This window comes from Rhipicephalus sanguineus, chromosome 4 (genome assembly GCF_013339695.2).
Source record: "Rhipicephalus sanguineus isolate Rsan-2018 chromosome 4, BIME_Rsan_1.4, whole genome shotgun sequence".
Classification (NCBI taxonomy): domain Eukaryota; kingdom Metazoa; phylum Arthropoda; class Arachnida; order Ixodida; family Ixodidae; genus Rhipicephalus; species Rhipicephalus sanguineus.
The window spans coordinates 12,005,985-12,027,273 of record NC_051179.1 but is presented as its reverse complement, the minus strand read 5'-3'; the positions used below and the strand labels follow the sequence as shown (position 1 = coordinate 12,027,273).

Sequence of the window (21,289 nt, the reverse complement as noted above, 5' to 3'; positions counted from 1 at the left end):
GCTTTGCCACAGCCGCGAACACTGTGTTGTTTTGTATGCGCGTTAGAGCAGGCAGACCACGGCGCCGGTGAAACGTGACTCTTGCAGATGTTTGTGGAGAATTAAAGCTCCAAATATTCTTTCCGTTACCGCGATCTGATTGGAGCAAACTATTCACTGAGCTGTACGTCTTGACTCCACTTACGGTTCAACGCTCTTCCATTGCACCCGTCACACATGCGTCCTGTCACGTGCAAAAGAGAAATCTCGAAACGGCGCCTGCCTCCTCGTGACTTGCCTGTCATAACAGCAACACGCCCTTGTTATTCACCCAGCTCGTTTGCTCACCGTGTCCTTTCTTTCTTTTTTTCTTTCTTCTTCTTTCTCTCTGTTTGTCACGTGGCTGGTCGCTTAAACAAAGATGGAGCAATCCCGAGAGTCCAGTTTCCGGAGCGACGGCACAGTATCACACGCCATGCGGACAGGCTCCTTATACTCAAACCCTCTAGGCTCATCGAGCTTCCGCTCTTCAGCTGACGCGTCACTCAGCTCTAGCGAAGGAGCACGCGTGATGCTTGACTACTAATACCGCGCATCGCCTCAATTGGCACTCCGTGCAGGCAGCAAGAGTGGATCGTAAGCGCTTCGGCCTTACACTCGTTTTATTTTATTTATTTTTTTCAGTTATCTGGTCTGTTTAGGGTCAGCGGAAGAATTTATACAGACCTTGGCTTCAGTGCTTTACGGCATTTCGCAAGTGCCATGATTAAAGAGCCGCGGGAGCAACGCACGCCGTTTCTCGCTGACTGTGCGATTCAACGCGGGTTGCGCAAACGGAAGTCGCTCGTGGTGTGTATTTCGGCTTCCCGCGCTCCGTGTCCACGACCTCCCCGCGCGCCTGCTGTCTTGCTCGGCGCATTCCAAGCTCCTCACTCAACGACTTGACGCCCTCGGCGATAAAGAGCCTCTTCTGTCTGTCACACTTGGCGAGCCGCACCCTTTCCTCCTCGCCTGTCAGAGAAGCTCCTGTCACTCTCTGGCGTTTCATTCCTTGGCTCGCTTGTTACCGTTCCACCACACGCACAAGCCGTTGCCAAAGACAGAGCACTGACGTCGCTCCCAACATTGCAAATAAAGTGACTGTGGAACGGAAGGCCCTGCGCTTTCTTCCAGGAGACAGATTTTTGACGGAAACGCAAGCAGTAAAACGAGACCTCGCCAGCAGTGTTGCGGAGTTACCACTACGGAATTGGAATGACTCCGGAATCATTCCAGATTTTCGCGACCCCGGAATGGAATGGGAATGGAATGGGGGCAACGCTTGGAGGAATGGAATGGGAATGGAATTAAGCGTCTTTTGCATGGAATGAAATGGGAACGGAATTACGTCATTTTCCGAAAATAGAGCACGTGTTCGTCTACGCGCTGTTTTTCGAACTTCAAACATTAGTAAGTCAGAGCCTCGAGTTTAATAATAAAGCAGTATTTTAAAAATGGCTTGACTGATTACAAGCACGGTACATTTATAAGCAACGCGCCTGCCACAATTCTGTCCTCATATAGACTGTGTTGCTCAGAGGTTTGTCTATATTCTTCGCGTAACCGTGGCTCTATGCCGTTGGTATCCGTCGTGGGGAACTACGGCGGCGCCACATACCCGTGTTCGCTTCGCCAAGCAAATAGAGCATTGGGGAAGAACGTATTTTGCTGCACCTTGCTACTATTGTAATACCATGCTCAAATGAGTCATGCAGGCACATGTTTTTTCGAAGTCGAAGTCCACAGCGCATTCTCTAGGTCCACTTTTTGCTAGCCAGAGCCAAGGACAGGCGTGGTCTAAAAGTGTGAACTATCTGCCAATTTCTAAAAGAGAACCAGAGGCATAAGTTAGCATACAAACAAATGCATTATCCCAGCAGATACTGAAGGGAGAAACAAATTATCCCTGCTCGTTGCTTCCCATTAATACCCAACCAAGAAAGTGGCGAATACTCTATGCCCCGCCTGATCTTTATCTCACGAGCCGTTTAGTACCTGACACACGTAAATAACCTTTGCGACAAGGAAGACATTGCATACCTGCGCACAGGCGAACACAGAAAGTCCTCCTCACCCCATCCATACTTGCGAGGCGCGCTTGACAAGCGTGAGTGCTGACGAGCAGTGTGGCCCCGTGTTCCGTATTCGATGCAAAGGCACAAGGTGCCCGAGCGGTGCGCTATTCCAACTAATACCAGCAGATCTAGAGGGTTTTGTTCTCCATTAACCAAATCTTCGCTTTCTCCATATTCACAACCGCTCCAGACGAGTGGCAAAACTGCTTAGTCTTCTTGAACACTACTTTTGTCAGCAAAAAAAAAAAATACGCTATGTCGTCATTTTAGCATTAACACATTTAAGCTTAAACCATATTAAAACACCATCATTCGTTCAAACACGCTGACCATGCAAATACTATAGGTAGCGGGAGAACTGCCCCTATGGAAATTAGTAGGGTGGTTGTACTGCACGAGATATGTCACCATGCTACTATCCCTCGACCTTAGTGACGTGTTTTGCGTACTGTTGCCGTTCTTAATGCATCTGATGACATCAGCTATATAGGGCGTTCATTCTTAACTCAATAAAACTACCAAGATGCCTTTCCTGCGTTGAGGAATTACAGGAATGGAACTACCCGGCCATTCCCGGAGTGGGAATGGGTTAAGTTTTTTTCATTCCGAGGAATTGAAAGGAATGGAATTGAGGCAAGTTATAATTCCCCGGAATGGAACTGGAATGGAATGGAGGCGCCGATTCCGCAACATTGCTCGCCAAGTGATAGCGATGCTCGGGACTGCGCAAATGATTTCAGTATCGCTGCGCCGAACGCTTTTAAAGCGTCCGTGACATGTTTCATAATAATTGCGAGGGAAAATAGACGAATGCGCTGCGACGCAAAGCACATATCGAGCGTGCGAGACAGCATCACTCGTCTCGAGCACAGCGCACCGTTCCTTTTCAAGTCATGCTGCTCGTGTCACTGTCGACTTTCTGTAGTGGCGTTACAAGAGGTACTAAGTACGCTCGTAAAATAGTGCTTCTGAAATAGCAAAGCGACCAATGTAGCAGGCGTAACTGTAACAGACTATTTATTAATTAATTAATTATCTGTACCGGAAAGGATCGGAGATATCCTACGAATGGTAATAGCTTCAGAAAAGATGCGACGATACATAATTTTGTTTAATAGGAAAACCAGCGTCAAAGGAGACGAAGCGCAAACGAAGAAACACACAGAACGAGCGCTAACAACATTTAAAAAATGTGTAGCCAACTAGCCCAACGAATGCATACTTCTGCAATATCTAATATGTCTTAACTAGGAGTGTGCGAATATTCGAAAGTTTCGAATATTCGTCGAATATTACATTCGAAATATTCGTATTCGATTCGAAAATCGTGTATTCGAAATCGTGTAATTCGAATATGCAATTCTATTATAATGCATAAAATAACTCGTCTTCCACATTTCTGCTGCGTTCGTATCGCTAAAAACGTTGCCGAGAGGAGCGATAAACATCGTAAGTACACGGAGGCAAGATATCTGCCTGCGACGAGCGGCCCAATACGTATGATTTATTGCTGGTGCATCTCCGACGTGCAGCGCTGTTGGCGATCATGTAACAGTACATTTTCAATATTATGCGGCCGTAACGTGCCGCACTACCACTCGTTCACTATGCGGGACCACTTCTGAAGAAGACAGTGACCCACGTGACTGTTGGCGGACTGTTCAGATATCCCAGTCTGGCAAAGCTTTGCCCCATGTAACTCCCTATACCAGCCACTTCTGTTCCAAGCGAGCGTGCCTTTACAGTGGCAGGGGGGGGGGGGGTTGTCTTTGTTGCGAGGGAGCGCCTGCTGCCTGATCATGTGGAGCAACTCATATTTCTTCATGATAACATGTAGTCATTACTTTCATTGTGCCGTGATATTTGCTTGTGTTGTGATGTGCATTGTGCTAGCCTGGACATTGTGTTCTGGAGATAGCAGTGTATGTTGTGTTGCCAGTCAGGCTGATAATGTTTTTTGTTTTTTTTTCAAATAGCTACCTGTTAAATGAAATATTGTTACTGTGGAGGCATTTTTCCTTTGATATTCGATATTCGATTCGATATTCGAAGGTGGATATTCGTATTCGATTCGTATTCGAAAATTTTGATATTCGCACACCCCTAGTCTTAACTGAAAGTAATCGATAGTACGATGGAATACCGTCTAGTGTGGCAAAATAATACTTGAGAAGTAAATAGGTCTCCGACAATAATGGAAACAAAATTACCTGTCCATATCTGGATAGTACAACTAACGTAATCTTGCCTTGACTATTTGTATGTTTAAACCAGCGCACAAACGCAACGAACATGAAATAAGCCAACACTTGGCTGGTTTTGACTATGGTCCGTGATTTGCTTAATTCGTAACATTCATTGAAAGCTCATAGGCACCCTCTATAAAAAAAGAAGAAGAAGAAAACAGGCAGGCCGACCTCCACACATCTAGCGCTCAAGAAATGTCTTGACTTCACTGCGTATACTGACTCACGATGTGTACGCAGAAACTCAAGTACCGCTGTTGCAGCTCTCTTCGAACGTAATCGACCGAGTCTGGGGGAGGCTCACGGTGCCTCCCCGATCGATGAATGCGTGCGGACAGTTCGTAAGAACCGGCGATAAAGAATGAGACGATACCGAAGAGCTTAAGGACGAAGAGCGTTTGCCTTCCGCCACACTCACGTGAGCTCTGTGAGCGGGCGTACTCACCTCTCCATTTGTCAATTTGGTCGGAATGCGATAACCGCGGTTCGGGAGATTGCATCGATTTGGCAACACCTCCAGATAACATCTGGGCCTGTCTGTCATGTGACGACGTGTCACTCTTATATCGAGAGCGCGCATATACATCCATGCTGGTAGCCTTTGGTCCTCTCTTCCATTGTGCAGTTTTGAGCGGAAGCGCTCGGCTTCGACCTCGTGTCATATGATGTGCACGCTGTCTATAGATGTTGGCGTAGCCGGCCGCCTTTTACTCATCTATGAAAACCTTCGTTGTCGCTTGGCCAAAGGTGAGCCGATCCAGGAGGTGGTGAATCACCACGTAAGGTGAGGAAAGCTCCAGGGCTGGATCCCGTCGACTGACATCAAAGCAATCTTTTTTGTTGTTAGTTTGCCCTACGGCATCAATACACTTTACACAGAACTGTGCAGCTCTGTTTCCTCCAGCAGCGTTTCCTAAAGGGACCGTGTTTTTTTTTTTTTGCATGTGCAATGCCATTTATACTGAACAACTGACATAAACACGATTTAACCAGCGCACATATTCCTCGCACATCGCTGTCACCTTGGCATTGTTAATTGGGAAGGCCATCTCTTTATGGCATAAGCCCCCCGATGGGCAACCAGCACAATTCTGAAACACGAGTGATATCGAATTACTTTTTCAACATTTTACATAACATCTTACATTGGCATAAAACAGCTTTTCATTCACATTCGCGACAGCGCACGCCGGGGTTACCCTGAATTGCATTATTGACATTGTAGTGGTGTTCCCTTAAGCTATCGTTGATGCATCGGCCGGCTTGGCCAATGTAAACACGTCATGCAGGAGACAGGTATTCCGTAGTCAACACCTTATGCGCATTGAGTGAAGCGCTGTCTGTACTTGGTTTGCATTCGAATTTTTCATGGAAGACAGCGTAGGTTATTTGCACAGTGACCGCACAGTGACTCTCTCCTATCGGCCACTGTTTGCAGTGGCCGATATTGGCAAACAGTGGCAAACAGACGTAGACGCCTGTTTTGTGTGGTCTTCATCGTTTACTTTACAGGTGCTTCAAAAGTAAAACGGAGCACGCGAGCTGTGACCAAACTCGGGAAAAGTCCCTGGATATTTTTGGGAAAGTACCGTCTTTCTTTTAACCCTCCTCTCCCCCCTTCCACCTACCCGCTTCACGGGCCGTCGCCCGGGAAGTGCGCGCGTTATCAGCGTGACATAGCATTCTTGATAGGAAAGTGGCGCGAGCCGGGTTATAGGGCCGGCGCCCGCACGGTCGCCGTTTGGGAGAGGATATAGATAAGGTTTGGACACTTGGGAGAGGAGGGTTGGACACTTTGGAGAGGATATGGAGGAGAGTGTCGCTACTTTCTATATATTAAGGGACTTTAAAGAAAAGTGCATGCCAGCGCGCTCTACCAGTAGATGCGCTGCAGATAGCGAGAGTGCGTCGAAACATCCGGCTGACCCACCCCGATATTCCGATGCTCGCCTTATCGCCGGCTCGAGCGAAGTCGCGCTGCTACCATCACTGCTCGTCAGCGGTGCCTTCAATGCTTTATGCATTTGTTTGCCCGCGTCGTGAAGAAAACTTCGGACACGTGCGTTTTCTGCTTCGCCAGGAAGCCACAACTTTCTCCCTTGATAAGCAGTCATGGTAGCAGAGCGGCTTCGCTTGAGCCGGCGATAAGGCGAGCATCAGAATATCGGGATGGGTCAGCCGGATGTGCCGACGCACTCTCGATATCTGCAGCGCATCTGCTGATAGAGCGCGCTGGCATGCAGTTATCCGCTTTAGTTTTCCCGAGTTTGGCCACAGCTCGCATGCCCCGTTTTACTTTTGGGGCACCTGTATACGTAGACTAGAATTGTCGTCGCTTGTGGAGTTGATGTCTAGCGCCCTTCCTGTCTACGCGTCTCTCTCTTGCGTTTGCTCCGCTGCGCTTGCTAAGAAGTTCCACAACCACCAACTAGCCCAAATTTCCGTGCTGAGGAGGCCAGCAATACCTGGCGGTGTCAGGTGGAACAAAAGGTCGTGATAGCGTCCGGCCTGTCCTTATCGCATCCTTGCCGCCATCGCTGGTCATCAGCTGTGAAGTAATCAAACCCACAGCTCCTGCGCCGGCCGTAAAGACAGCTGGTAACTGGGGTCAACATTATGTGTGCTTGCGCTAAGTGTGGTATTCTATAAACCGCATGCGCGCAAAAAATGGGTTGGTAGAGTCTATAGCGACGTCTCTGTCTACAGTGACGTCCCTTGGTTCTATGTTTCAGCGGACGCAGCATTTTCTCTATACTGTGGGAATACGAAGTACCGACTGACAGAACAGTTGACTCTGTCGTTACGACGGACGCCTTCAACTTTCAGCGCGATGATCGCGATTGATCCACCCTGTGCTTTCCGTGTAGGTACACGGAAGCGCGTGTTGTTGGCAGCGAAGTCGTGTTTGCCGACCTTGGACGCCGTCGCAACACTTTCCCCGCGAACTCGAGCAGCAATCCGATAAGCTGCTCACGGTCGGCCCAAGCCGCCACCCGATATCCAGATGGAGAACGCGGCTTTGCGAAATGTCGACCGTTGGCTACTCCTGCCAGCTGTTTGTTTTTCCGTCATCGGTGTCATTCGCCTCCATGTCAAACGTGGCAAAAGAATGGCCATGGTGGCCAACCACTATTATCTCACTTGAGGGCACATTCGATACCATGGGCTCTTTAGCTTCTTGCGTATCACATGCGCAAATTTCGGCAAGATTATCGGAAACATACGGTTGATCCAAACACGCATCGATATTCCCCAAGAATGAGCTGTCGATTTTCTCGCGTTCCTCTTCTCAGGTCAGCTTCGCTTAGCTCACTGCGCATGTTTATGTGCACTGGCGAGTAAAAGAAGAAATTAAAGGCTCGTAAATACGCATATGCACATGACTCTGCCTGCACTGAAGCCCAGAGGGGGGGGGGGGGAGCAAGGTTTTACCGCAGTGCGCTCCCCCCGTTGGTCTAGTCCAAAACACAGCATTCTTCACAACGGATGAAAAAATGAAAATGAAGCGATGACGTGCTTCTCATGGTGGCGTGCCTTTGGTCCGCGGCTTTCCGGGAGTAAATATGGGAACAGTTCTTGGAATTCAACATCAGGGGTCTTCTGCCGGCATTATCGTCAAAAACCTGCGTGGTCGTAACTCTGGGCTGTAAAAAAAATGACGGGACAGGTCCAACGCAGCAGCAACAATATAAGGTAGACCTTGCGACCCCCTCCCCCACCCCCCTTCCCCTGGTCACACGCCTATGCTGAGGCCCCAGCAGCAATTACTACTGCGACACTCGATGCTGAAAAGAAACCGCGGTGTACTCAATACGACGGGCTCAAACTGTGGACTGTTGGACTGTTTAAATTTAACCGAAGCGGACCTTCTTTCTTTCTTTTTGTTACGGAAAGGCTCACACAACCGCTGTCCTTTGGTTCTGAGCTGATAGCGGGCATTAACGCCACAGTCCTCAGTTTGTCCCGGTACCTTCCGCGCTCTCTTGCCGGCTATACTTATTCCAGCAAAGAGAGAAAAGATAACCATAAGAATAATCGCTACGTTCAACGAATGCTCAACAAATAGAGCTAGTTGGTTGAAACTATTGCACGCGCTGACGAAGTAAGCCACACGAGTCCGATATTTTGGAATCATATTCCATCTCTTCTTCGAATTCATTTGCCCTGCAACGGTACCTTCATCCTTTGCTCGAGTAGGGACAGAATTCTACCTGATCGTTCTTTTTGTTAATTTCACAACATTGATGGAGAAAGGAGGTCAACGACACCTGACAGGTCCCTGCCTCCTCCGTCTAATAAGCAACACGCGCGATATCTTGTTGGCAACACTTTCTTCGAATTTTGGCCGACCTCGATAACGCCGCGAGTTCTCGGAGTTTGCGTGTTTCGGCCGAAACTGCAATCAGAGATCGGCCGGCATCACAGCGACGCTTGCCCATGTAAGGAGCTGGCTCAGTTTGGAGCTCCGAGAAGGATGACGTCATTTTTGCGTCACCGTGGCTCGTCCCTTCGTCGGCTGTGGTGGGGGCTCGCCAGTTATCAACCCAGGGAGCGTCGCGGAATCGTGGCGGCGTGAGTGGGGCTTACCCGAAGCAGCTTCACTGGGGCGTCGTTTTCCGCGCTTCTTTCTTGCTTCGCGCTCTCTCGAGGCCTCGTCCAACGAGAAAATGGCGATAGCGATGATGACTGATGGTGCTGCACGACCCTGCACGGGACAGACCGGCCCGATAAGATACGAGCGAAGGCGTTCGGTTTCCGAGCGCAGTCAGCGTTTTGTCCTCCCGACGAAAGGCGCGGAGGTTAACGTCCTCGCCGAAGACTGCGAGGGATCCGCACGACCGGAGAGGCGCATTGCGTCGATGATCGGCTTGCGAAGGCCTCCACAGGCCTGGTCGCAGTCGGTGTCGCATATCCAGTCGATTCAGCTGATCGCGATAAGGTCCTGTGTTTTGCATGCGGCTGCTGACAGCGCGACGCTGTCGAACGCTCGAATTGCTCAACTTACGCGAGATTCGCGTTCACTGCAACCATCGTGGTTGCGCTTCACGTGGTCCTATGGCCACTTGTGTGACGACAGCAAACGAAGGCGGTAGTTCTCACAGGCGTTGCCATTCTAATAAGTCTGCAGCTAGCTAAAAATGTTTTCAATACAGAGACGTCTTGAATAGTACAGGGTGGCCGGTACATCTGTCTAAAAACGAGTTTGCAAGGGCGACGCATCTACCATGATAGTATCTGAAGTTCTGAACTTAAATTGGCACGTAAGTACAGTGGACCTTCTAGAACACTAACATAAGCTCAGTGGAATAGCGCAAGCCAGGGACAAAGAAGGCAGTAGAGAGGACACAATCGCTAACCATGCATGTCCTGTCGAAGGCTGAAGGCTGCCAGTTGATATTCTGGGAAGAATAGCAAGTCGTTACGGGGGCACGCGCTGGTCATCTTGCGTCGTGCATTTACGTCAACTTGCCCGATTTGCCGCCCTTGTTAGTCGAATGTAGGACGAGGAATGTGCAGGTGGAAGGAAATCAACCAACGCACAGCGAGCCTGTTTTCGTTCAAAGTCGAGAGAGAGCATGTGCCACTTTCAATACCTTGTGACTGCGTATTTGCGCTTCACTTAAGATAACCCAGAAATACTTGGAAGACCTTTAGTAGTCCTGTACGTGGCAGACCTATGAGTCGGATGAACTGGAAATGCTACAGAAGCCAGATCGTACAACGCCGGTTTACCGAGAGGAAAGCGCATGAAGACGCCACTGACGTTGCTTTCAACGATAAGGAGCGGAGGTTCAACAAAAGAGAGAGTCCGACCCATTCAACGGCAGATTACGGGCTCGTCAATCGCTCGAGGTGACGCATGCCACGAGGCGAAGCCATGCGTCGTCACAGTGCTAACAGAGCCAGCCGAAGAGGTCCTGTGGGCGATAACGCAAAAACTTCCGTCTTCCGCAATATTGACGCCATGCGCACCGATGCAGGGGCCGTTAAGTCCGAAAGACATTAGCCCCTCTACTGTGGAGGCCCGTGTTACTCCTTTTGTTTGGAGAATTCTTTAAAATGTTGATTCGCCTGGAACACCACATCTATGTGCTGAACGAAAAAAGGGGAATTTTTTCGAGGAGCTCGCTTAATTCGAAGGTAGAGGTGTTTTTTAGTCCATTTTAATTCATTTCAGTTTACGTAATAATTGCTACACTACAGTTATAAAGACAGCAATTCATGCTTTCCTTGACCTAATACAGTCTGTTGGATTCATTTGGTCACATCTATGTGCCGTAGCGTAACAGGAACTGTCGTGACGACGGGAGAAAGAAAGAAAGAAAGAAAGAAAGAAAGAAAGAAAGAAAGAAAGAAAGAAAGAAAGAAAGAAAGAAAGAAAGAAAGAAAGAAAGAAAGAAAGAAAGAAAGAAAGAAAGAAAGAAAGAAAGAAAGAAAGAAAGAAAGAAAGAAAGAAAGAAAGAAAGAAAGAAAGAAAGAAAGAAAGAAAGAAAGAAAGAACGCTCGTGCCGTTTCGCTCCCCTAAATATGTGACTTTGCCGCTGGTGGGCACCATCTCAAAACTCGTCAACCAATAGACGACTGCCGAGTCAAACGTTAGTAATTATCGCAAGACTTAGCAGTCCGACAGCTGCAGATCCAGAACTGGCGTGAAGATACTCAGGCAGCAAGGCAGAGCGATGCCAACTCGTGCCCGCCCCCGTTGATCACGACAGGACGATAAAAGACAGCACTATAGCAAGATTAGACCGTGGGGCCCCCCTGGCTGTCTCATAAGTTAAGCATGCAATCTTTGCAAGGCGTCTGCAAGTGCTGCTCGCGTATTTGGTTGCGCCATTCACGTACCCTCGTGCCCATACTGGCCCACATGCCAGCATTCAGAGCTACGTACGAGGCGCTTGACGTACCCCCTTGCTGCGGCGTGCCTGCATCCATTGTCGTCAATTAGATACCAGTGCTTACTCTAGACTAAGAAGCAATGCTTAAAAGCAGCGGAAAAGAAGGATAAAACAAGAAAGCCGGGCGACTGGCATATCCTTCTGACGAGGACAGCTGAGGTACCTGCTGTCTAGCGCGTGTAGCGTTGAAAGCCGCGAACTCCTCGTTTTGCGAGCTGGACGGGTGAAGCTTGTTGTCAGCCTGCAAGGAAAGCACATTTCACAAGAAAAGACAAAAGAAAAAGAAAATAAAAATATAGTGATAGAAAACAAATTCTCGACTTATTGACCGCAAGCCTTCTTTTTCCTCACTTATTTTTTCTAACATCTTTTTGCAAGTCATTGAGGCCTAGAGAAGCACGAACAAAAGAAGTGAACCCGAGAACGCCTATCCTGCTTCAGGACTATACTGCCGATCCTTAATACCAAAGAAAAAAGAATGACCCCAGTGTTTCTCTCATTTCTAACATTTTTTTTTTTTTTGGGGGGGGGGGGGCATACGAAAGGGTCGGAAATGGAATTTGTTAGCGACCTTGCACCTTGTCCCGTTTTTTTACGCCATTCCTAAAGTATTCTCGCACAAAGTGTTACGTTGCTAAGCTACTCGACTGCCTCGAATGAGAGTGAAACAAAACAAGAACTTCGACGTAAAACTGACCCGTCGTCGGACGCGTCTGAAGGCGATAAAGTAAGCTCTTCCTACTACAGATATTCTGTGCGATGGTCCCTACTGTCTTCAACAACACAGCGCAAAACAATTTTCATGACACGCACAGCGTCTGGAAAGTGTGCCGCGACCCTTACCACCGTGTTTATAATGTTCTTGTCAACGTCACAGATATCGACAAGTTTTGCGGGAGCGTCATTCGGAGGTATTCGGAGGTTACCGAATGACTAGCACAGCGCGCGCGCTCTTCCTGCTCTCCGGAAATGTTGAAGGGCCCCATCGCGCAGGCATTGCCCTTCATGAGCCCTATGCGGCGGTGGAGGGAATAGGCGGAATATCAAATGAAAGGTGATGCTATCTTCCGCAGCCCATAAGGCTCATTGCCACAGCGAAGGGAGTAGGGGAATAATAGAACAGAACAGAGAGTAGATCGGAGGCTTCATGCATTTCCAGCGCATAGCAGAAATAAACAAAAATACTAAAAAACTGGAAGATCGCAGGTCTTCAACTAATCTTATTACGCAGTAGGAACAGCTTTTTATACTAAATGATCACGCTGCAACAGACGCCGAAACAGGATATGTGGAGCACGCATGGTGCCCTTCATCAGAAATACACGCAGACAAGGTTCCAAAAAGATAATGTTTTTTTTTTTTTCGCCGACAACGCAATGGGCTGCTTTTACGCAATATTTGTTTTTTCTAATGCAAGAAGTGTCGTGAACCAAACGGCTTTTTTCATCCTGCCAAAAAATGAAGTTATTATCTTTCTAAGAACTTGTGTGTCGTGCATTTTCGATTAGTGGCATGATGCATGCACCGCAATTTCTATTCCGGCGTATGTTGGAGCATGATCAGTTAATATAAACACCTGCCCCTTCTGCGCAATGCAATACCGCAGTACTTATTGTTCTTTAGTCTTACTATGTGCGCGTGCTCTTTCCCCATGGGAGGTATGAACGAATGTGCGGAGCGGGCGTCCGCACGTATGCGACCTGCATGGACAATAACGACGAAGGCCGCGGAGGCGTGGGCCGCACTACGGCGTTTGAAGCGTGCTATCGAGTTTTCCTCCGCTCTATAAACCAGTGAAATGTAATTAATACTTAATAAATAGTGCGCTTTCGCTATCTGGCGAAAATCGGTGACGGAGCACAAGCGGCATTGGGGCGTAGTTTCGCAAGTGACGCGATTAGAGAGCTTCTTCAAACGCGGAGCAGTTTGCCGCTCTTCCAATTCTGGGGGTCGGGCCGCGTGATCCTCTTAAACTGGCCGGGACGCTCGCGGCGCCTTCTCATGGTACACAGCTCCAAGGACGGCCACACGGGATGCGTCTCGACGGCAGTGACCCGCTTTCCGAGCCGCTTCAGCAGGAGGACTCCACGAGTCGCTTAAACCGGAGTACTCCAGAATCGATTCGAAACGCCAGACGGGAACGTGCTAACCCCAAAGGGGGCAATCTGTCGCCTAACGAACAGCCATTCCTGTCGTCCGCGGTCGCAGAGATGTGATGTTCGACAGCGTCTTAGGCCGCTATAGATTACCTTTGAATTTCGATCTAGGCGAAATGATAGAGCCCCATGTACTGTGCGATCTCAGTGCACGTTAATGGATGCTGTTTCTTGGGCGAGTTGGAAGTGCATTCTGAAAAGGGTAGCGCTTGTGAACACGGACTAGAGGAAGGCACACGGACACACAGACGGATGCGCTTCAGTCTGTGTGTCCGTGTATGCACAATTTAGCTCTACCCTTTTCAGAACACGTTAAAGAACCCCAGGTGGTCGAAATTATCCGGAGCCCTCCACAACGGCGTCTCTCATCGCCTGAGTAGTTCTAGCACGATAAATCCCATAAGCCGACCAAACAAGGGGGTAGATAATGTATCAAGCGGACGGCCAGGCCTAGAGCAATTCTGGTACGTCGTCTCCTGCTTCTGCGAACTTAGGTACACCAGTTTACGCAATAGTTAACGGCATGTTTAAGGTACAGTTTGCCTCTACAGTTAACATACTTATTCTACAGTTCAACGCGTGATCCTTTATTGCTGGTTGTCCGATGTTAAATAAATATTCTGGATACATATATATATATATATATATATATATATATATATATATATATATATATTTGCAAGATGATTCATGGCGTGCCCATTAACGATACCATGCAATGTCTGTCAGTGTTTTCTGTCGGTATTTTAACATATTCTGCACCATTGGACCTTCAAGAAGAAGCTGTCACTGTGTACTCGACTATGCCTCTGTGCCGTCTTTTGCTCGAGATCGGGCACTAAGCCTCGATTTCCATCGTTTTAGCACTATAGGCGTTATCCCTCACTGCGTACGCACATGTTGTCGGCCGCCAGGTAATGCGCACTTGGGTCGCACGCAGCTGCAAGAAGGCCAACAGAGAACAAGGGTAACCACACGGTGTAACGGTGCCGAGTGCGTTTGCGATAAGCCGTTCATGAATGCGAAGGAAGGATACAAATGAGCGGCCAGATTTGATTGTTTCTCTCGTTACCTACACTGCACTCATGTGGAATTGAGAGCGCATAAGAGATCAAATTCAAATGCGTAAAACGCATAAATTAAGCTAGAGCCCATTCTGCAACGAGCGAGGGTTTTCAGCGATATGCTATCGGTATCGACGTGCATATAGGCGTAAGAAATGGGATTAAATCTGACTAGCCGCATAGAGATGCCATTACGCGCACGGTGTAAATGCTAAAATTCTTAATCTGGCCTGTAAGAATGGAAAACGCGCAGTTGTATATCTTCATCTGGTAAAACCAGATAATGAGCTGCTGTGATCACCAAATTGTGACATCACCACTGTTCGACTAATTTTAGTAAGTGAATCTTGATTATAGATTGCAGAAACAGCGTAGAAATGAAGTTAAAACTGGACATAAGGCTTTACATTCATCACTATGTTTTTATATGATCGTAAGCATGAAAGAAAATGAATCAAAGGTTATCGTTCACGTGAGATGTTTTGCTTTTTGAACAGTGACACCAGTGCGGCCACTAACTAGTCCTTTGGTAACCTAATATCAACAAGACAAGGCAGTTGAAGCATCGAAGTTCTCCGACTTACAATTTTTTTCGCCCTTCTGTTCGAGGTGAGAAAAAAGTAGCAGTGTCGAGATATCGATGTGATGTTACATTCTGTGTCATAATTCTTGTAAGCCATATTTTGGGCAGAGAATGATTGTTTGTTTACTTTTTTGCACGACAATTACACTCCTTTTCATCACGTGTTCCTCGTTGTTATCTGACATGCTCGTTCAGATGCAGTTTCTGAATTTATGCAGAAACGTGCATGTCCATACTTCTGTGTGCTTCCGATGTTTTCCTTCTCTCTCTCTCTCTCTCTATTTATTTCCGGAAAGGCGCAGGAGAGGATGGCGCGAGAGTCCATGCACATACAAGGAAGAGAGTGCAGACAACAGCGGATAAATTCTCCCGTGCCACTGACACCTCGCGATAGCTGACTACGCAGACCGATAGTTTTCTCTTGCGAGCGCCTGCAACGGGCATTACGTTTCCGGCGGCGTCACGTGCTTTCTCGCCGGGCACATATACCTCGCTCGCGATAATAAGGCTGGATGCATGGAAAAGAGCAAGAAAGCAAAAATGGCGCCACATGGCTCCTATAGTTTTATTCATCCTGTGGTCTCCTCCCGTTTCCGAGGTCCTTGCGCTGCGTCCGGCGCGCCTCGCCTCGTTTCCCAGGATCTCTGGGAACAGCGCCGATATCCGGTCTACGAGGCATTCTGCCCAGATGGCTGTGAATAGAAGCCCCCTCTCCATATATGGTACGTGCCCCTTCACGATGGTGGGAGGAGAAGGCCTTTGTCTCAACGAACAGCTTGAGCACATTCCGAGCATACAGACACGTGACTAAAGATACTGTGATGCTGGCGGGAAAATGTGGTCCACCATAGTGGAAGCAGGCTTATCAAAACAAACAAACAAACATCCAGGCCTGCGTGGAAGACTCGGCACAGTCACAGCGTAATCTGGGGGAGCAGCTTTCAGAGCCCGTTGTAAACATTCTTAGGGCGCCTGCCAACGGCGTAGCCAGAATGCTGGTTTGAGCTGGTTCATAACTGCGGAATCATTTCGGCACAAATTAATTGAACGAGGACAAGTTCTGTTCCTTTGTGTTCCTTGTCCTCGTTCAATTTGCGCCGAAAAGTTTCCTTAGTTATGTACGTAGTCAGAAATATTTTTCAAAGTGGGCGGGAGTAGGGGTGTGGGGGGTAAATCATACTTTATGTATGTTCGTGCGTGCGTTTTTATATGTGCGTGTTATTGAACAACTTCAGGGGGGGGGGGGGGTAGACAAACCGCACTGCGACATACGCGCGTTAGCAAATACAACGCTGACAAAAATTAGCCGACAGAAAATAATATGAGAATGTATGTCTCTAAAATAATGCAAAAAAAAAAATATCCGCTAAGTGTACACGATTTTTCTGCTTCAATTCTACCTTTGCGACCATGTGGCCTAAATATAAATAGTTCTGAGGGCGGATTCCCCTGCTGGTGTAAGAAGAGCTTTAGTGAATCGCGTGAACTCATATACGAGGGGTGTCCAAATGAAAAGGCACGAAACGTCGTAACAACGTAACCGCTAACATAGATGCCTATGCCACTATGGGAGAACGTATCGTGACATCTAGGGATGTGATTTGAGTCTCCGGCGTGGATCGGAGCATGCGGGGGCGCCCGCATGCGCAGGAGAGAGCTCTTATGAAGAGCGCCGACCAATTGACGCGGCTGTGCGTGTGAGGACAGGACGGCGTTCACATTGCAGAATTCCACGACTGAGGAGAAGCGAGGCGTTATCCGATGCCTGACAGCAGAAGGTGTTAAACCGGCCACCATTCATCGGCGGATGGTGACCGTACACGGAGAAGACACTCCGAGCCTACGCTGGTCCATCAAGAACAAAACACCGGGGCTGCTTACGGAGGGTGTGGTTCTGCTTCGTGATAACGCGCGTCCACACGTCTCGAGGGACACACACGCGGAACTGGCCAAGTTCAAGCGGCAGCTGCTTGACCATCCACACTATAGAGCCCGGACATGTCGTCCTGTGGTTTCCTTTTGTTTGTTCCCCTGAAAAAACGTCTGAAAGAGAAGCGCCTCAATTCAGACGACGAACTCAAGGACGCTGTGAAGGACTGGGTCTCGTCACAATCCCGCTTACGCTGATACAAAAAAAAAAAAAAGTCTGGCTATATGACAGCCACTTCCGAACTGCAAATATTGTTCGTGTCTTGCAAGGTACTGCAGACGTACTTATCAACCACCGGAAGCTGAGCTATCGGCGGCAGTACCGTCACGGGTGCGGCAAGGAGCTCTTGCTGCATGTCAACTCTACATGAGGTGACAGAGAGACGAGGACAAGGCGCTTAGCCAGTACGCATACCTTGCATATGTATATAGCAGTGGGGGGTGAGGACTATGGGAGGAGGGAACGGATGATGGCTGCCATGTACATAGTTCTCACACGGTTGGACTGCAAGGGCGATTCTATTAGCAATTGTACTGCATCTTTAGGTGCTTCAACCACTTCGCATAATGTATGTGTGTGTGTCCTCATTGTGTCGACTTATCCGACTGCCTAGTACTGCTCCTCACTGGCATAAAACAAATATCTTCTAAAAAACGCAAACCAGTTCCACGAAGTGCATATAAGAAGACACCGCGGAATTGTGGTCGTTCATTCGGTGTTTTGCTGTGATTCTCGGTGTTTTGTTTCTGTGTTTTGTTGTTGTATGTATGTTTTGCTGTGATACGTGGAGTCGTTTCTGTGTGGTTCTTGCGTGTTTCGCAATGGTGGGCTTCGTTTCCTTTGCGCTTCATTCTCCCGAACCTTGGGCTTGGCGTTTTCCCTTTGCTGCCGCTTGGCTTGCACTACCTGCTCTCGAAGCTCGGGATTTGCTGCTCGACGCCGGCGCTGCCGCTCGAGCTCGCGGTTCATGAGACCTGCGTGGCGCATCTGCTCTGATACCCTCCTATCCTGGTCACGTGACCTGGCTCTGTTACTCCGTGACGCCGAACGGATCGACGTAGAACAGCTCCGCGGTTTGAAGAGCACGAACCACCGCGAAAATTCGACCGTCGGCGTCTCTCGTCGTCGGCGACAACGCGAGTGATGCAAAAAGTCACGTGATCACGTCATCACAAGTCGCCAAAATTTGTGCCGTCGCATGATGACGTCATCACCTGAGATCGTCGCTTTTTCAAAGGTCGACCGTTCACGGAGACAGTGCAAAACCACGTTAGATGCTGAAACCTTTCGATGGGGGCGGGGGAGGATCAATACATCGACGGAGAATAAATAAAAATTAGCGTTGCTTGCTCTAAGTCGCACAAGGCTGGGTCACAGCAGAGCTGGTTCTTGGCTAGGCTTTTACCCTCTCCTATTTCCCATCCCTTGCTATACGTGGCTATGATTGCTCTCTTTCTTTTTTCTGTCATTTTTCGTGTCTGTTTCTTTCTATCTCTTCTCTCTCTGTCTATTTCTTTCTTCGTCTTTCTATCTCTTTCTCTCTACTTTTCCCTTTCTTTTTATGTCTTTCTTCCTCCCTCTCTCTTTAATCGTTCTCTCGCCTTCTATTTTCTTTTCCTTTCCGTTTCTTTGTATCTATTTTTCTTTTTTCTATTCCTATCTCTTTCTCTCTCTGTCTGTCTCTGCACTCGTTCTCCCCTCCTTCTCAGCCTCACTTCCCTTTCCCACCACCTAGCTATGCTATACTATACAAGGCTATGCTATGCCCTGATAGCCTGCCTGGATAGCCGAGTGGTTACGACGCTCGCCTTGGAATCGTGGGTACGCGGGTTCGAATCGCGCCAAAAAACTTTTTCCCCACGAATTTCACTCTTTCTTTCTCTCTCTCTCTGTACTCGTTCTCTCGCCCATCAGAATTATTGCGTCCCAGGCGGGACAAATCGGCGCATGTGTTCTGGGAGCGAAGCTCGAAGATTACGAAGATGAAGAAGAGGACGAAGAGAGCGCGTCCCGGTTCACGATGGTGGTAATTTTGCAACTACGACACACGGCATACCTCGAGCATGACAGCGCTGCTGTAAAAGATGACGGCTTTCGCCTTCGAGCAGTCTTGTGCGAATGTAGAAGGGACCCTTGTGAGTTTTGTTGATGAGAACGGGTGCCTCAATTCTTCCGGAGAGAACCGGCTCAGCGTACGAACAGCTTTTGTGAATGCTGCCCCAAGTTTGTTGTAGCACTTTGTTTCTTGTTTCGGAAGCTTAGCTGCAGTCTGACGTCGTCCCCAAATTAATTATGCACTTCGCTGTGTGTGCTGGGATGAAATTCATCATTTGGTTGTTGCCGTTTATTTTGGGCCACTGCATGCGGACTGGTTTGGCACAGCCACATATTAGGGCTTAACAAGAAAGGAGAGAGGGAATCCTCGAAGTGAAGGACGCAAAACAACATAGACGAGTTAGCGACGACGCTTGTGGTTAGGCAGCAGATAAGCAAAGGCAAGATTAATTAGCTGAAGGACGCAGCGACAGGGCAGCAGTCGCCCCAAGCATAGAGCGGTCGCCCACAGCGATACGCTTAGCAGAAGAGAGAGAGAGGTTTATTTACAGAGAGGTCGGCCTGAGCGATAGTATGCTCTAGCCTGCTACTCTACAATGGGGGAGGAGAAAGGGGAAGAAAAAAGAATAATGGATGGTGAGTTGGGGAGGTGAGCATATACAGTCCCGTCAAGCGATAGGCGTCTATGTGCTTTCTGCCCAAGTTGTTTCCTTTGCTTCAGCTTTATATATATATATATATATATATATATATATATATATATATATATATATATATATATATATATATATATATATATATATATATATATATATATATATATATATATATATGAAGAGATAGAGAGATAACAGCCTCCACCGCCATCACCGAACAGCGTATTTGGACAGCATATGTATCTACATGACTATCTTAAAAGCAGATTCATCGATTTCCTATTCCTGACGTTAGGCCCTCTTTACGGAGGTCTTTAGTATAGTCGTATGAAAAAGTGTTGTAGGTATTGATATTGCAGTGAACTGTGAACTTCAACAAAGAAAACATCACAAATACGAGTAGTTTGTTGGCAACCAAGCTGAAACACATGCTCTGCCATTTGATGCGAGGGTTCGTGTTTTAAAACACGGTGCTCCAATAAGGAACTTCAATAAAACTTTGGTTGGACCTGGTTGGTACACAAATTTCAAGGTGAAAACTTCAGCGCAAGCAAGTAAAGTAAGTGTTTGGGTTTAACGTTCCAAAACCACGAGTTCAGCGCAAGCAAGTACGGGCTATAGAGAAGGGATGAGACAAGCGCGGGTGCTGACTACCAGCTGCTTTATTCTTCTTGTGACAACGCGTATATAAATGCCAGAACCACATAACCATGCATGAGCACGCGTAACAAGACCGCGCATTGCGTAGGCAACATCAGAGATAATTAATGCGTGAACAGTGGACTTCCTTGGCATCGCGTAATCATAATTACATGAGGTGTGAACACACAAATGCGCGAAAATGTCCAGAGGCGATGACTCTTGTTCCTCGCCAAAATTGCAAAAGTGACAAGGATTTCGCTGATTTTATGCGACATGTTACCGGACTCCGCCTAATTGTATGGCTATGTATTCGTGTTCCCTATCGTGGACGTTCCCGTTCGCTTTTGCTGCAAGGTAAGCCATACCGGCATCTCTACACATCACGGCGTCTCTCCTACGCAACGCGTCAGCCGGTGTGCTAGCGGTTCATTCTACACCGAAGCCTTCTTATCGACGATAGTGCACCGACTCACCCTGAGGACGTTTCCGAGAACGACCGGGCTGATGAGGGCGATCAGTGCAGCGACGGCCAACACTCGCCTTCCCTGCTGCGCTGTCGTCATCACGGCGGGAAGGGACGCAAAGTGTCGTGCACAACCTCTCGCACCACAAAGGGAGAGCAAGAAATGCCCGCGCACGATACGCACTGCTGCTGCTGCTGCTGCTGCTTCGCTAGAGCAGACGAGAGAGCATTGACAGACCGGCGGCAGGCGGCGATCCTTAAGCAGCGGCCTTACCACTCTCACTTTACGAGAGAGGCTGGGAAGAGAGACAGCAGAGGCGGAGAGGTCGCGTCATGATTGGCCGCGCGACAGGGCGCCGATTTCGGTCTTGCCCATTGGGTGCTGCAACACGAGCGCGCGAAATTTTTCTGCAATAGCGTGTGTTTCTGCGGAAATCACTGGCAGCGACCAATCGCGATGACAGATGCCGAGATAGCTCAGACCAATGAAGAGGGCCGCATT

At 48.3% G+C, this 21,289-nt stretch overlaps 1 protein-coding gene across 1 annotated transcript in view; it reads right to left on the bottom strand.

Annotated features, from left to right (window-relative positions):
* Positions 1-21,038, bottom strand: part of LOC119389397 (uncharacterized) — a 32,461-nt gene extending 11,423 nt beyond the window's left edge. Inside the window, exon 1 of the mRNA XM_037656630.2 lies at positions 20,798-21,038. Within this exon, the coding sequence (XP_037512558.1) occupies positions 20,798-20,887 (90 nt within the window). The 5' untranslated portion in view covers positions 20,888-21,038. The remainder of the gene's footprint in view (positions 1-20,797) is intronic.
* Between the last annotated feature and the right edge of the window lie 251 nt (positions 21,039-21,289).